The sequence below is a fragment of the Lampetra fluviatilis genome, chromosome 66 (genome assembly GCF_964198595.1).
Source record: "Lampetra fluviatilis chromosome 66, kcLamFluv1.1, whole genome shotgun sequence".
NCBI classification, from domain to species: domain Eukaryota; kingdom Metazoa; phylum Chordata; class Hyperoartia; order Petromyzontiformes; family Petromyzontidae; genus Lampetra; species Lampetra fluviatilis.
The window spans coordinates 495,720-512,690 of NC_136340.1; the positions used below are offsets into that span (position 1 = coordinate 495,720).

The 16,971-nt window shown below is 56.5% G+C and overlaps 1 protein-coding gene across 1 annotated transcript in view; it reads left to right on the forward strand.

Moving 5' to 3' along the window:
* The window catches only part of LOC144952163 (uncharacterized), a 48,555-nt gene that overhangs the window by 6,927 nt on the left and 24,657 nt on the right, over positions 1-16,971 (forward strand). Inside the window, 3 exon segments of the mRNA XM_078882566.1 lie at positions 7,160-7,348; positions 9,669-9,870; positions 14,847-14,921. Coding sequence (XP_078738692.1) covers positions 7,160-7,348; positions 9,669-9,870; positions 14,847-14,921 — 466 coding nt within the window.

A 16,971-nucleotide genomic window follows, 5' to 3' on the forward strand; every position in this document is an offset into this window, starting at 1 on the left:
ACCATCGCCAACGCTCGCCACCGCTCACCACTCACCACTCACCACCACTCGCCACCGCTCACCACTCACCACTCACCACCACTTGCCACCGCTCACCACTCACCACCACTCACCACCGCTCACCACTCACCACCGCTCACCACTCACCACCACTCGCCACCGCTCACCACTCGCCACCGCTCACCACTCACCACCACTCACCACCGCTCACCACTCACCACCACTCACCACTCACCACTCACCACCACTTGCCACCGCTCACCACTCACCACCGCTCACCACTCACCACCACTCGCCACCGTTCACCACTCACCACCGCTCACCACTCACCACCACTCGCCACCGCTCACCACTCACCACTCACCACCACTCACCACCGTTCACCACTCACCACCACTCACCACCGTTCACCACTCACCACCACTCACCACCGTTCACCACTCACCACCACTCGCCACCGCTCACCACTCACCACTCACCACCACTCACCACCACTCGCCACCGTTCACCACTCACCACCGCTCACCACTCACCACCACTCGCCACCGCTCACCACTCACCACTCACCACCACTCACCACCGTTCACCACTCACCACCACTCACCACCGTTCACCACTCACCACCACTCACCACCGTTCACCACTCACCACCACTCGCCACCGCTCACCACTCACCACTCACCACCACTCACCACCGCTCACCACTCACCACCACTCACCACCGTTCACCACTCACCACCGCTCACCACCGCTCAACGCTCACCACTGCTCACCACCGCTCACCACCGCTCAATGCTCACCACCGCTCACCACCGCTCACCACCGCTCACCACCGCTCAACGCTCACCACTGCTCACCACTGCTCACCACCGCGTACCACTCACCACTGCTCACCACCGCTCAACACACTCCACTCACCCTTCACTCGTCCCCCACCGAGGAAGCCATCTTGCGGTTCCGCGCCTGTCCCCTTTCTGAAGGGAAAGATCGGCGATCCGATCTCCAACCCCCCACCCCCAAACTAGGAACAGGTCTGCAGGTTTGCTGAGCATTTCTGTGAGGTCTTGGGGAAGGGTGAAAGCCCTCAGCTCCTCGACAACATCACGGGGCAAGCATAAATCACTTTTTAACTCCATCAAAACAGTTACTTGTGAGCCACGTACCTCTTGCAACAAGCGGTGAATGCACTACCGCTGGGGCTGCGTCATCGGTGTGCGGTGGTGGTCGTGTTGTGGGGTGAGTGTCGTGGTGAAATTTCGTGAGTTATAGGGATGGTGTATCTTGATGGTGTGATAATGGTGTGTGAGCGTTATGGTGCGAGTGTAATTGGGTGTAATTGATGATACGATTGTGTGAGTGATGATGAAGCGAGTTTATGGAGTGAGTGACGGTGTCGTCTTTGCTAAGGCAGTTGTATTACTGGGTAGTGGGTGATAGCCAGGGAATTGAGGGTGGGTGGATGAGTGGGCCGGTGTGTGGGTAGGCGATGATGTAAAGGGTCCATTGCAGTTGTGTCACTGTGGAACGGGCGCTGGGCGGGTGTGCGCTCGGAGTGAGTGTGCGGGTGGATAGGTAGTTGGATAGGTGTTTAGGAGGGTGGGTATGTAGGTGTGCAGGTGGGTGCGTGGGTGGGGAGGTGGTTAGACGTGTGTGTGTGGGTGGGTAGGTGGTTGGGCACGTGTGCCAGTGTGTGAGTGGATGGGTAGGTGGGTGGGTAGGTGGGTGGATAGGTGGTTGGAAGGGTGTGAGAGTGGGTGTGCGAGTGGGTGGGGAGGTGGTTGAATGGGTGTGCGAGTGGGTAGGCAGGTGGACAGGTGTGCGGATGGGTGGGTATGCGGCTGTGGGGGTAGGCAGATGGGTGTTACGGGTGGGTAGGTGGTTAGATGGGTATGCAGGTGTTATGGGTGGGTGGCTGCATAGGTAGGTGGTTGGATGGATGTGTGGATGGGCAGGTGGTTGGATGGATAGTCCAGCAAAACAACCTCCTACCTCCTCTGTGGTGCCGGACAGTAACGCTGTGGTGAGCAATGCCAATGGGGGTACAACCAATTTCAAGTGGCTGTTCCCCTGATGGTGTGTGTAGACACCACAGCAGCCAATGGGGGCAATGAATGGTTGGGAGGGGCTGGTAACTCTTCCACCTTGAATTAAATCACCACTAAACTATGTGTAAAACAAATCTAACGAAGCTTGTGCCAGAGGCCGCGGGGGGGGGGACAGATGTCTATGATATCTCCTGGCCAAACTCCATTTGGCGGAACCAGGAGACTGCACCTGAACCCTCGGGGTTCTTACAGAAATGGCAAAAAGCCACCGCAATGGGCCACGTGGAATGTTCGAACGCTCACTGCGGAAGAGAGGCTGCCACTCGTTTGACGGGAGCTGAACCAGTACTGCCTAGATCTCTGCGGCATTCAGGAGGTCTGGTGGACCAGCTCTGGCTACAGTCATCATGAAGGGTGGACATGGGCAGAAGACTGCTCAACAACAGGGAGTGGCTTTTCTGAACAAAATAATGAATGGAGAGTGGGAGCGTGGCGGTGAGGTGTTGAAAGCTGTAGACCCCAGGCTACTGTGGGCTCGCCTCCCCATCAATAGGAGGCGAGGAGTGATGGTGGTGGTTGCTTATGTCCCCACCGAAGATTAACATCAGTCGAAAGTTGTAGGCAAGGCCGATGAGTCAGATGCCTTCTATGATCTCCTGTCACAGGTGCTGGCTAAAGTGGCCCCTCGGGATAGAGTCATGCTGTTGAGTGATTTTAATGCCCGAGTTGGTCATGACGCTAGCACCTGGTCTGGAGTGATTGGAGGACATGGGTCAGATCAGCTCAATAACAACGGTAGGAGGCTGCTAGATTTTTGTGCCGCCCATGGGCTTGTAATTACCAACACGCTGTTCCGGCATCGGCGCATCCTCACAACTTCATGGATGTACGCCGGGTCCAAGAAAGAACATCTGCTGGACTACATAGTGACGGAACAGTGGATGCGAGCTCATGTCCTTGACACCAGGACTTACCGTGGAGCTGATGTGTCCACTGACCATCGGCTTGTCATCTGTAAGATGCGCCTCCCATTCTTCCACTCCGGTGGTGGGTGGACACCCAGGACCCCATTAAAAACCACAGTTGCCTGGTCTCAGCTAGCTGATGAAAGTTCCAAACAAGAATTTTAACCCTGCATGCAGCTCGGGTTGGCATCATCCCCCACTCCTCCTGATGTCGAGGGGAGATGGGCGAGGTTTAGGTCTGTGGCTCATGCAGCTGCAATGTCTGCTTTGGGTACACGGCTCAGACCTCCCCAGAGGCCCAGACCTCCCCAGAGGCCCAGACCTCCCCAGAGGCCCAGACCTCCCCAGAGGCCCTGGCTGACGAAGGAGTTGCTCCAGCTGGCTGAGAAAAGGCGACAGGCACTTGCAGCGGAGTTGCTGAGAAGAGGGAGCCCGCCTCAGCAGCTCACAATCACAAATCATTCTTTAATTCCCTCAAAAAAGTGACTTCCAGCACCACATTTATCACCGCCATCTTTCTGATCTCCGACCCCCAGGAACACATTTTTGGATTTTCTTGGGGGAGAGGAAATCCCTCAGCCAAGAAAACGTCATGGGGCAAAGTGGGGATGACCTCGCTGATGCTGCAGTGCCTCCAATATTGTAAGAAGTAGTCACCACTGTGAGTGGCTGGCTGAAGTGCCACCTGTTGAGGAAGTCCGGAAGGCAATCCAGTCTGAGACCAGCAAAAGTGGCGGACAGAGATGATCTCTCAAGCGAACTGCTGAGGGAGGGTAGTGTTTCTGTGCAGACTGCCCTATTCGACATCATAACAACAGTTTGGACCACTGGACAGGTTCTGCAGGATTGGAAGGATGCCCAGGTGGTGATGGGGGACCGCACAGACTGTAAGAATTACATGGGCATCTCCCTCCTCAGTGTGCCGGGTAAGGTTTTGGGCAGGATTATTCAACATCGCCTTGCTAGGCACGCTTAGGAGAGGCTTGCAGAGCCCCAATGCGGTTTCAGGCCAGGGCGGTCCTGCACAAACGGCATTTTTTTTTGTCCATCTGCTCCGGCAACGGTGTAAGGAATTCCAACAGGACCAATATTTCTGCTTTATTGACCTGGTCAAGGCCTATGATGCCATCACTAGGCCTGGGCTCTGGGTTGTTCTTCGTGCTTTCAGAGTCCCTGACTCTCTGCTCACGATCATTAAGGACCTTCAAGATGGTGGTCGGGCCCGGGTAAAGCTACGTGGCCGGGAGTCGGAGTCATTCCCTGTTTACCTTGGGGTACGACAGAGATGTCTTCTGGCACCTACTTTATTTTTTTGAACCACGTAGTTCGAGAAGTTTTTCATGGCTGAACCAGAGGAATTTCCATCTGGTACAGATACAATGGGAGGCTGATCGATGCCCGGGTGCGGTCAAGGGATGGCTCGCTATTGCTCGACCACGTTATGTATGCTGCTGATCTTGTGATTGCTGCTTACTTTGAGGACGAGTTGGAGGTGCTGCTGCTAAGCCTGGAGCATGCTACTAAGAGGTGGTGCCTTACCATAAGCCCCTTCTAAACTAAGCACCTGCCTGGGTATTTTGTGCCATCAAACACTGCACCCGCTCACCTCCCCATTGGTGTGGTAGTTGTGGAGAGAGTGGAGAGGTTTCCATCTCTGGGCAGTGTGCTTAAGACCAGCTCTGATTTGACAGTAGAGGTCTCACTCCAAATCAGTCGAGCGGCGTTATCTTTTCATCGGCTGCATAACGCTATGTGGAAGCTACCTATGTTGTGCCTCCCCCCCCCCCCCCCAAGGGAAAATCTTTTCCAGTTATAAATATTCAGGTTGTCCTGCCTATGATCCATCCTGTGCTTAACCTGCAGGCTGGATTGTGTGACGAGCTCTCAAATCCTCAAAAGATCTGGACACAGTCCCATCGGTGAGCTCCTCCAGCAGGCAAGGCTGCGTTGGCTGGGTCATGTAGTCCGCATGCCCAGCCACCGCATGCCTCAACAGAATTTGTTTGGCTGGATAGAAGGAGCTAAATGGGCGCGGCACGGGCTAGAGAAGAGATGGAGTGATGTGGTATGAAGATATGGAGCTGAGTGGACTTGCCAATAACTGGTTTCAGCGGAATCTCCACCCTCTGTGGAGGAAATTCGTGAATGACGCCCTCCAGCAACAATCGGGGGCAGAGGAGCCATTCTCATAATGAGCAGAGCGGCGGGCGGCTAAAACACGGGAAGTTGGCGCAGGTGGAGCATCGGTCAATCATCTCAATTAGTCGACCCGTGGCACCTGGGTCTGTCCCGTGGCCTCCTGCCAGCGAGCATTCGACACTTCACGTGGCCTTAAAGTGCACATAGCCTGGCACAAGTGCCGTGTTGACGTCACCGCCACTTAGTGCCAAATGGCGGTTGTTGTTGGATGGGTATGTGGGTGTGCTGGTGGGTAGGTAGGTGGTCGGATGGGTGTGCGGGTGGGTAGGTGGGTGGGTGGTTAGGTGGGTGTGCGGCTGTATGGGGGAGCAGGTGGGTGTGGGGGTGTGCGGGTGTGTGGGTGTGCGGGGCGAGGGAGTACAGGTGAATAAGTGGGTGTGTGGGTGGGTAGGTGTGTAGGTGGGTGGGTAGGTGTGTAGGTGGGTGGGTAGGTTGGTGTTGGGGTGTGCGGGTGTCCAGGTGGGTAGGTGGGTGGGTAGGTTGGTGTTGGGGTGTGGGGGTGTGCAGGTGGGTAGGTGGGTGGGTAGGTTGGTGTTGGGGTGGGTGTCCAGGTGGGTAGGTGGCTGGGTAGGTTGGTGTTGGGGTGTGCAGGTGGGTAGGTGGGTGGGTAGGTTGGTGTTGGGGTGGGTGGGTGTGCAGGTGGGTAGGTTGGTGTGGGGGTGTCCAGGTGGGGAGGTGGGTGTCCAGGTGGGTAGGTGGGTGGGTAGGTTGGTGTTGTGGTGTGGGGGTGTGCAGGTGGGTAGGTGTGTGGGTAGGTTGGTGTTGGGGTGTGTGGGTGTGCAGGTGGGTAGGTGGGTGGGTGGGTAGGTTGGTGTTGTGGTGTGGGGGTGTGCAGGTGGGTAGGTGGGTGGGTAGGTTGGTGTGGGGTGTCCAAGTGGGTAGGTGGGTGGGTAGGTTGGTGTTGGGGTGGGTGGGTGTGCAGGTGGGTAGGTTGGTGTTGTGGTGTGGGGGTGTGCAGGTGGGTAGGTGGGTGGGTAGGTGGGTGTGGGGGTGTGGGGGTGTCCAGGTGGGTAGGTGGGTGGGTAGGTTGGTGTTGGGGTGGGTGGGTGTCCAGGTGGGTCGGTGGGTAGGTTGGTGTTGGGGTGGGTGGGTGACCAGGTGGGTAGGTGGGTGGGTAGGTTGGTGTTGGGGTGTGGGGGTGTCCAGGTGGGTGGGTGGGTAGGTTGGTGTTGGGGTGGGTGGGTGTGCAGGTGGGTAGGTGGGTGGGTAGGTTGGTGTTGGGGTGTGGGGGTGTGCAGGTGGGTGGGTGGGTAGGTTGGTGTGGGGGTGTGGGGGTGTCCAGGTGGGTAGGTGGGTGGGTAGGTTGGTGTTGGGGCGGGTGGGTGTCCAGGTGGGTTGGTGGGTGGGTAGGTTGGTTTTGGGGTGGGTGGGTGTGCAGGTGGGTTGGTGGGTGGGTAGGTTGGTTTTGGGGTGGGTGGGTGTGCAGGTGGGTAGGTGGGTGGGTAGGTTGGTGTGGGGGGTGGGGGTGTCCAGGTGGGTAGGTGGGTGGCTACGTGGATGGATAGGTTGGTGTTGGGGTGTTGGGGTGGGTGGGTGTTCAGGTGGGTAGGTGGGTGGGTAGGTAGGTGTTGGGGTGGGTGGGTGTTCAGGTGGGTAGGTGGGTGGGTAGGTTGGTGTTGGGGTGGGTGGGTGTGCAGGTGGGTAGGTGGGTGGGTAGGTTGGTGTTGGGGTGGGTGGGTGTTCAGGTGGGTAGGTGGGTGGGTAGGTAGGTGTTGGGGTGGGTGGGTGTTCAGGTGGGTAGGTGGGTGGGTAGGTTGGTGTTGGGGTGTGCGGGTGTCCAGGTGGGTAGGTGGGTGGGTAGGTTGGTGTTGGGGTGTGCGGGTGGGTAGGTGGGTGCGTAGGTGGGTTTGTAGGTTGGGGTGTGGGGCTGTGCAGGTGGGTGGGCGCTCGCTGCCGTGTGTGGGTGGGGAGTTGAGCAGTGCGGCTGTGTCTGTGCCGCCTCTCTGGCAGTCCGCTATCATTGCAGCTGACTGGAGACTGGGCCTTGTGCTCCGTGAGCAGCAGCAGCAGCAGCCGGACTGCAGCAGCAGCAGCTGCAGCAGCAACGGCAGCGGCAGCGGCAGCAGCGGCAGCGGCAGCACCAGCGGCTACCACCGCGATGTCATTCTGCACCCAATCCCGGCTCCTGCCGATACCGGGGTGAGGCAGTTCAGTTCCGTGGAGACGGTGGTGTGGGCAAGGCTGAGAGGCACCACAGCGGTGTTGGGGGTGTAGGCCGCTCCACCGCGTGGGGAGGGGAGAGAGACAGAGGGTGATGGAGGGTGATGGAGGGTGATGGAGGGAGAGGGAGAGGCGTGGGATTCTGTCGCGCACGTGAGCAGCAGATGGGGGGAGGGGGTCAAGGTGGTGATGTTCTGGTGATGTTCTGGTGATGTAATGAAGAGAGAGGGGGGCAGAAGGGAGGGGTGGGGGAGGAGGAATAACTGAGCCCAAGATGTCCAGGATGATGTTGATGAGGTGGTCGTGGTGGTGGTGGTGGTGAGGGGGTGGTGGTGAGAGGGTGGTGGTGAGAGGCTGGTGGTGGTGGTGATGAGGAGGAGGAGGTGGTGGTGGTGATGATGAGGTGGTGGTGGTGATGATGAGGTGGTGGTGGTGATGATGAGGTGGTGATGGTGATGAGGGGGTGGTGGTGGTGATGAGGAGGTGGTGATGAGATGGTGGTGGTGATGAGGTGGTGGTGGTGGTGGTGATGAGGAGGTGGTGATGGTGATGAGGGGGTGGTGGTGGTGGTGAGGGGGTGGTGGTGAGGGGGTGGTGGTGAGAGGGTGATGGTGATGAGGAGGTGGTGATGGTGATGAGGAGGTGGTGGTGGTGATGAGGAGGTGGTGATGAGATGGTGGTGGTGATGAGATGGTGGTTTTGGTGATGAGATGGTGGTGGTGGTGATGAGGGGGTGGTGGTGAGAGGGTGGTGGTGATGGTGATGAGGTGGTGGTGGTGGTGGTGGTGTTGTGGAGATGTGGTTATGGTGGTTGTGGTGGTGTTGTGGTGGTGGTGATGTTGCATTAATGATTTCAAATATTCAGTCATGCTGACTTATCACCCTGCATCCTCACCATTCACTCACCACGTACCCTCACCAAACACTCACCGTGTACCTTCACCAAACACTCACCACATACCCTCACCATTCACTCACCGTGTACCCTCACCATTCATTCACCCTGTACCCTCACCATTCACTCACCCTGTACCCTCACCATTCACTCATCATGTACCCTCACCAAACACTCACCCTGTACCCTCACCATTCACTCACCCTGTACCCTCACCATTCACTCACCGTGTACCCTCACCATTCACTCACCGTGTACCCTCACCATTCACTCACCCTGTACCCTCACCATTCACTCATCATGTACCCTCACCAAACACTCACCCTGTACCCTCACCAAACACTCACCCTGTACCCTCACCATTCACTCACTGTGTACCCTCACCATTCACTCACCCTGTACCCTCACCATTCACTCACCCTGTACCCTCACCAAACACTCACCCTGTACCCTCACCAAACACTCACCCTGTACCCTCACCATTCACTCACCGTGTACCCTCACCAAACACTCACCCTGTACCCTCACCAAACACTCACCCTGTACCCTCACCATTCACTCACCGTGTACCCTCACCATTCACTCACCCTGTACCCTCACCATTCACTCACCCTGTACCCTCACCAAACACTCACCCCGTCCCCTCACCCCGTCCCCTCACCACGTCCGCTCACCCTCTCTCCTCACCATGTCCCTCACCACGTCTCCTCACCACGTCCGCTCACCCTCTCTCCTCACCATGTCCCCTCACCCCGTCTCCTCACCATGTCCCTCACCCTCTCTCCTCACCATGTCCCCTCACCACGTCTCCTCACCATGTCCCCTCACCCTCTCTCCTCACCATGTCCCCTCACCACGTCTCCTCACCATGTCCCTCACCCCGTCTCCTCACCACGTCTCCTCACCCCGTCTCCTCACCATGTCCCTCACCCCGTCTCCTCACCCTCTCTCCTCACCATGTCCCTCACCCCGTCTCCTCACCATGTCCCTCACCCCGTCTCCTCACCACGTCTCCTCACCACGTCTCCTCACCATGTCCCTCACCCCGTCTCCTCACCATGTCCCCTCACCCTCTCTCCTCACCATGTCTCCTCACCATGTCTCCTCACCATGTCTCCTCACCATGTCCCCTCACCCTCTCTCCTCACCCTCTCTCCTCACCATGTCTCCTCACCATGTCCCCTCACCCTCTCTCCTCACCATGTCTCCTCACCATGTCTCCTCACCATGTCCCTCACCCTCTCTCCTCACCCTCTTTCCTCACCATGTCTCCTCACCATGTCCCTCACCCTCTCTCCTCACCCTCTCTCCTCACCATGTACGCTCACCTTCTCTCCTCACCATGTACGCTCACCCTGTTCGCTCACCCTGTTCGCTCACCCTGTACTCTCCTCACCCGTGCAGAGGGCCATGCTGAGATTCTCTGAGCTGGAGATGCGGGAGCGGGGGAGGGGCGGTGGGGGCCGGGGGGATGGGGGCGGGGCTGTGGGGGCCTCTGAGTTCGAAGTTCACCACGGGGGGGAGGGGGAGGAGGTGCGAGGGGGCAAGCGGGGGATCTGGGAGGCCATCGGGGGAGGGGGCAGCCCGGAGGAGGGGGACTCACCAAGTGAGTGACTCACTCACCCACTCACCCACCCACTCACTCACCCACTCACACACTCACACACCCACTCACTCACTCACACACTCACTCACTCACTCACCCACCCACTCACTCACCCACTCACTCACTCACCCACTCACTCACTCACCAACCCACCCACTCACTCACCCACTCACTCACTCACTCACCCACTCACTCACCCACTCACTCACACACTCACACACCCACTCACTCACTCACTCACACACTCACCCACTCACTCACTCACTCACTCACTCACACACTCACTCACTCACTCACCCACTCACTCACTCACCCACTCACCCACTCACTCACTCACCCACCCACCCACTCACTCACTCACCCACTCACTCACTCACTCACCCACTCACTCACTCACACTCACTCACTCACTCAGACACTCACACACTCACACACCCACTCACTCACTCACACACTCACCCACTCACTCACTCACACACTCACTCACCCACCCACTCACTCACTCACTCACTCACCCACTCACTCACCCACTCACTCACTCACCCACTCACTCACTCACTCACCCACTCACTCACTCACCCACTCACTCACTCACTCACTCACACACTCACTCACTCACCCACCCACTCACTCACTCACTCACCCACTCACTCACTCACTCACCCACTCACTCACTCACCCACTCACTCACTCACCCACTCACTCACTCACTCACACACTCACACACTCACTCACTCACTCACCCACCCACTCACTCACCCACTCACTCACTCACCCACTCACTCACTCACTCACCCACTCACTCACTCACCCACCCACCCACTCACTCACCCACTCACTCACTCACTCACACACTCACCCACTCACTCACACACTCACACACCCACTCACTCACTCACTCACTCACACACTCACCCACTCACTCACTCACACACTCACTCACCCACCCACTCACTCACTCACTCACCCACTCACTCACTCACCCACTCACTCACTCACTCACCCACTCACTCACTCACCCACTCACTCACTCACACACTCACTCACCCACCCACTCACTCACTCACCCACTCACTCACTCACCCACTCACTCACTCACTCACCCACTCACTCACCCACTCACTCACTCACTCACTCACACACTCACTCACCCACTCACTCACCCACTCACTCACCCACTCACTCACCCACTCACTCACTCACCCACTCACTCACCCACTCACTCACTCACCCACCCACCCACTCACTCACTCACTCACTCACCCACTCACTCACTCACTCACCCACTCACTCACCCACTCACTCACCCACTCACTCACCCACTCACCCACTCACTCACTCACCCACCCACTCACTCACTCACCCACTCACTCACCCACTCACTCACTCACCCACTCACTCACTCACCCACCCACCCACCCACCCACCCACTCACTCACCCACTCACTCACTCACTCACCCACTCACTCACTCACCCACTCACTCACTCACACACTCACTCACCCACTTACTCACTCACACACTCACTCACTCACTCACACACTCACCCACCCACCCACTCACTCACTCACTCACCCACTCACTCACTCACTCACCCACCCACTCACTCACCCACTCACTCACTCACCCACTCACTCATACACTCACCCACTCACTCACTCACCCACTCACCCACTCACCCACTCACTCACCCACTCACCCACTCACTCATACACTCACCCACTCACTCACTCACTCACCCACTCACACACCCACTCACTCACCCACTCACTCACCCACTCACACACTCACTCACTCACCCACTCACTCACCCACTCACTCACACACTCACTCACACACTCACTCACTCACCCACTCACACACCCACTCACTCACACACTCACACACCCACTCACTCACACACTCACTCACTCACTCACCCACCCACCAACTCACTCACTCACTCACCCACTCACTCACCCACTCACCCACTCACTCACTCACACACCCACTCACCCACTCACTCACACACTCACCCACACACTCACCCACACACTCACTCACACACCCACTCGCTCACTCACACACCCACTCACTCACTCACACACTCACTCACACACCCACTCACCCACTCACCCACTCACTCACCCACTCACTCACCCACTCACTCACTCACTCACTCACCCACTCACCCACTCACTCACCCACTCACCCACTCACTCACCCACTCACTCACTCACTCACACACTCACACACCCACTCACTCACCCACTCACCCACTCACTCACCCAGTCACTCACTCATTCACACACTCACACACCCACTCACTCACCCACTCACACACCCACTCACTCACCCACTCACTCACCCACTCACTCACACACTCACTCACACACTCACTCACTCACCCACCCACCCACCCACTCACTCACTCACACACTCACACACCCACTCACTCACCCACTCACTCACTCACTCACCCACTCACTCACCCACTCACTCACACACTCACTCACACACTCACACACTCACTCACTCACCCACTCACACACCCACTCACTCACACACTCACACACCGACTCACTCACTCACACACTCACTCGCTCACACACTCACCCACTCACTCACCCACTCACTCACCCACTCACCCACTCACTCACACACCCACTCACCCACTCACTCACACACTCACTCACACACTCACTCACTCACACACTCACACACCCACTCACTCACACACTCACCCACGCACACACCCACTCACCCACTCACTCACACACCCACTCACTCACACACCCACTCACCCACTCACTCACACACTCACCCACTCACACACCCACTCACGCACTGAGTGAGTGACTCACTCACTCACCCACTCACTCACCCACTCACACACTCACACACTCACAGCAACAACAACAACCGCCATTCGCCACTAAGTGGCGGTGACGTCACCACGACGCTTGTGCCAGGCTATGTGCACCTTAAGGCCACGTGAAGTGTCGAACGCCCGCTGGCAGGAGGTCACGGGGCAGACCCAGGTGCCACGGGTCGACTGACTGAGATGACCGAGATGACTGGCTGATGCACCACCTGTGACCCCTACTGTGCCAACTTGCTGTGCTTTAGCCACCCGGCGCTCCGCTCGTTGTTGTGAGCGTCGCTCCTCCGCCCTCCGTTGTTGCTGGAGGGCGACTGCCTCCAACTGCCCAGTAGCGTCCTTCACGAGCCTCCTCCACAGAGGCCGATTTTGACACCGCTGGTACCAGTCATCGGCAAGTCCACTCAGCTCCAAATCCTCCTGTACCACGTCACTCCATCTCCTCTCTAGCCCGTGCCGCGCCCGTTTAGCCAGCTCGATCCGGCCGAACAAAAGCTGTCAGTGTGTGTGTTTACATGTGTGTGCATGTGTTTTCGTGTGCGTGTGTGCGTGTACGTGTGTGTTCGGCAAAACAACCCCCTACCTACTTGGTGGCGCCAGACGGTTAGGCTGTGGTGAGCAGTGCCATTGCGGGTGGGCCAATGTCAATTGGCCATTCCCCTCATGGCGTTTGTAGCCACCACTCAAACCTGCGGTGGAGTGGTCTCAGCTAGCTGATGAAAGCTGCAAGCGAGAATGTCATCATCGCTTGCAGCTGGGGTTGTCATTGCACCCCCCTCCTTCTGATGCCGAGGGGACATCGGCAAGGTTTAGGACTGTGGCTCATGTAGCTTCAATGGCCGCTTTGGGTACACGGTCTAAACCTCGCTAGAGACCCCAGCTGATGGATGAGGTGTTTCCGGCTGGCTGAGAAAAAGCGACAGGCCCACTCTCACCATCTGCAGCATCCCATGTCGGAGCATGAGGAGGCTTACTGCAGGCTTTGCTCGGAGGTTCAGAGAGCTGTGAGGCGCTGTAAGAATGAGTGGTGGCCGCGTGATGCTGAGGGGATGGAGTCTGCCTCAGTAGCCCGCAATCACAAGTCACTCTTTAACGCCATCAAAAAAGTTACTTGCAGCACCACACCGATCACCATCATTAGGGGGAAGAAAGGTGATCCAATCTCCGACCCCCAGGAACAGATTTGCAGATTTGCTGACGATTTCTGTGAGGTTTTGGGGAGGGGAAATCCGTCGGCCTGGGAAACATCATGGGGCAAAGTGGGGATGACCCTGCTGAGGCTGCGGTGCCTCCAATATTGGAAGAAGTAGTCACCACTGTGAGTGGCTGACTGAGGTGCCATCTGGTAAGGAAGTAGAGAAGACAATCCAGAGTTTGAGACCAGGAAAAGGGCCGGGCAGAGATGATCTCCCAAGCGAAATGCTGTAGGAGGGTGGCGTTTGTGTGCAGAGTTCCCTATATGACAACATTACAACAGCCGGGACCACTGGACAGGTTCCGCAGAATTGGAAGGATGCCCTGGTGGTCCCCCTCTTTAAGAAGGGGGACCGCACAGACTGTAACAACGACAGGGGCATCTCACTCCTCACTGTGCCCGGAAAGGTCCTGGCAAGGATTATCCATCATCGCCTTGCCAGGCACGCTGAGTGGACTTGTTGATGACTGCTCCAGCGGGGTCCAGATCGTCGTCTGTGGAGGAGGCTCATGAAGGACTCTACTGGGTAGTTGGAGGCAGTTGCCCTCCAGCAAGAATGGAGGGCAGAAGAGCAACGCTCACAACAACCAGCGGAGCGCTGGGCGGCTAAAAGAAAGTTGGCACAGTAGGGGGCACAGGTGGTGCATCGGCCAGTCATCTGAGTCAACCCATGGCACCTGGGTCTGTCCCGCGACCTCCTGCCAGAGGGCGTTTCACACTTAATTTGGCCTTAAAGTTCACTTAGTCTGCACTTAGTCACCACAGCGCTGAGTCTGCCTCAGCGCTGTGGTGACTTCACCAAGTGGCGAATGGTGGTCTTTGTTGTGTGTGTGTACACTTGTGTCTTTACATATGTGTGTATGTGTGCGTGTACATGTGTGCGTGTACTTGTGTGCGTGTACTTGTGTGTGCGTTTGTCAGCTCACAAGCGTCACAAGAACGGCTTCCAGGATTTCATCCCTGTGGTCCTGAAGTCACGCACACGCAGCCAATCAGGTGAGAGCGTTACACACGGCCAATCAGGTGAGAGTGTCACACGCAGCCAATCAGGTGAGGGCGTTACACGCAGCCAATCAGGTGAGAGTGTCACACACGGCCAATCAGGTGAGGGCGTTACACGCGGCCAATCAGGTGAGGGCGTTACACATGCAGCCAATCGGATGAGAGCGTTACACAAGCGGCCAATCGGGGTGAAAGCGTTTAAACATGCGGCCAATCGGATGAGAGTATTTCCCAGCCCGTAGGTTAACATTTGAACCGGTCCCAGCCCTCCCCTAGATCGACTCGACCTTCGTTCAGAGACCTGGTATGGTGTTGTAGAACATCAGCACTGGGGAGACAAAGGGGGCCGGGTATGCATCAAGCGCAATGAAGTAGCGGATTATCATCATCACGTGAACATTTCTAGCAGCAGGAAAATTCACGCAGTGGCGCCACCATGGGGAGAGAGACACGCAGACTCCAAATCTATAACAGCAGGCATCGTCAGGGTCCAGGATCTAACCCACTGCCTCCTGCACTCCAGGCGAGGGAGAGAACATCTCCTAGCCACCATATTTGGAGTTTGCGTCTCTCCATCTCTCTCACCTGGTGGTCACGTGGATTCTTCTCCGGGTCCTCCAGTCTTTGCCCTCCACATTTAGAATCAACATCACGCGCTTAGAGAGTGATTGGGCTGCTGCTTTGCATTTGCACACGGTGATGGTGATGGGCCACCACCACTTGATTGAGCTGTCATTTGTGATGCCAGGTGGCTTCTCAAATAGTGCGAAATAGCTCAGTGGGGCATTGCCTGGTAAAATAAAATTCGGTTTAGTTCGAATAGCAGTTATCACCATTCTGCCATCTTTGTCCTCCATTTTTAAATTCACCAAAGTTTTAGGCGTGAATTTTACTTTATTGCTATCATTATTATTATTAAGTTTGTTTTGTAACTATTTCATTGTCTAGAATTTGCTTTGATGTTATCTGCCGGCCCAGTTGCCCCCTGAGAGAATTATTCTTGGCTCAATTGCGGTGCCCTGTGGCGGCCTTCGCTAACAGCCCTTGCCACCAAGAGTCTGTTGAGGCTTAATGGAGGATCTTTGTCTTTGGGAGTGGGTGTCATCCTAGATTCAACTTTATCCTTCGACCGTCAAACCAACCATATCATCAGCTCATGTAACTTTCACCTGAAGGCTCTTAGACACATACGTCCTCTCATCTCTACTGAAATTGCCAACACATGTTGCATAGTTGGGTCTCGCCTTGACTATTGCAACTCCGTCCTAGTCCGGACCTCCGCTGGCAACCTAAAGAAACTTCAAAGACTACAAAATAACCTAGCACGCGTCGTCATTGCCCACACTCATCCCCGTCTCGACTCACTAGCCTGTCTCCGTGCTCTCAACTGGCTCCCCATCGCCAGTGGGGTCACATACAAGATCGCCTGCCTCTGCCACAACGCCTTCATATCCGCCTGCCCGCCGTACCTTTCTTCATTATTGACAACTTGCAGCTCAGCACACGGCAGATGCCTGCGCAGCGCGACTCACGACCTCCTCTTGATACCAAGATCCAGGATGGTCATGTCTATGCGCCGCTTCTCGGGTGGCAGCCCAAACATTCGGGAACAATATCCCTCTGCACATTCGCAGCATCACCTCAATCGCCTCCTTCAAGAGAGACTTAAAAACTCACCTCTACAATCATGCTTTTGAGTGACTCTGAGCTTGGCTCCACGCCTCTGAGTTGCGGCCACTACATCTGCAAATTTGCGCGCGTTACAAATTGAACTATTATTATTATTAGTGGGTGAGTCAGTGTGTGAGTGGGTGCGTGAGTGTGTAAGTGGGTGCGTGTGTGTGTGAGTTAGTGAGTGTGTGCCTGGGTATTTGGTGCCATCAGACACTCCACCCCAACAACTCCAAAATGGTGGAGCAGTTGTGGAGAGAGTGGAGAGTTTTCCATACCTGGGCAGTGTGCTCATAACCGGCTCCGGTTTGACAGCAGAGGTCTCACTCAGAATCAACCGAGTGGCATTATCTTTTCATCGGCTGTGTGGAAG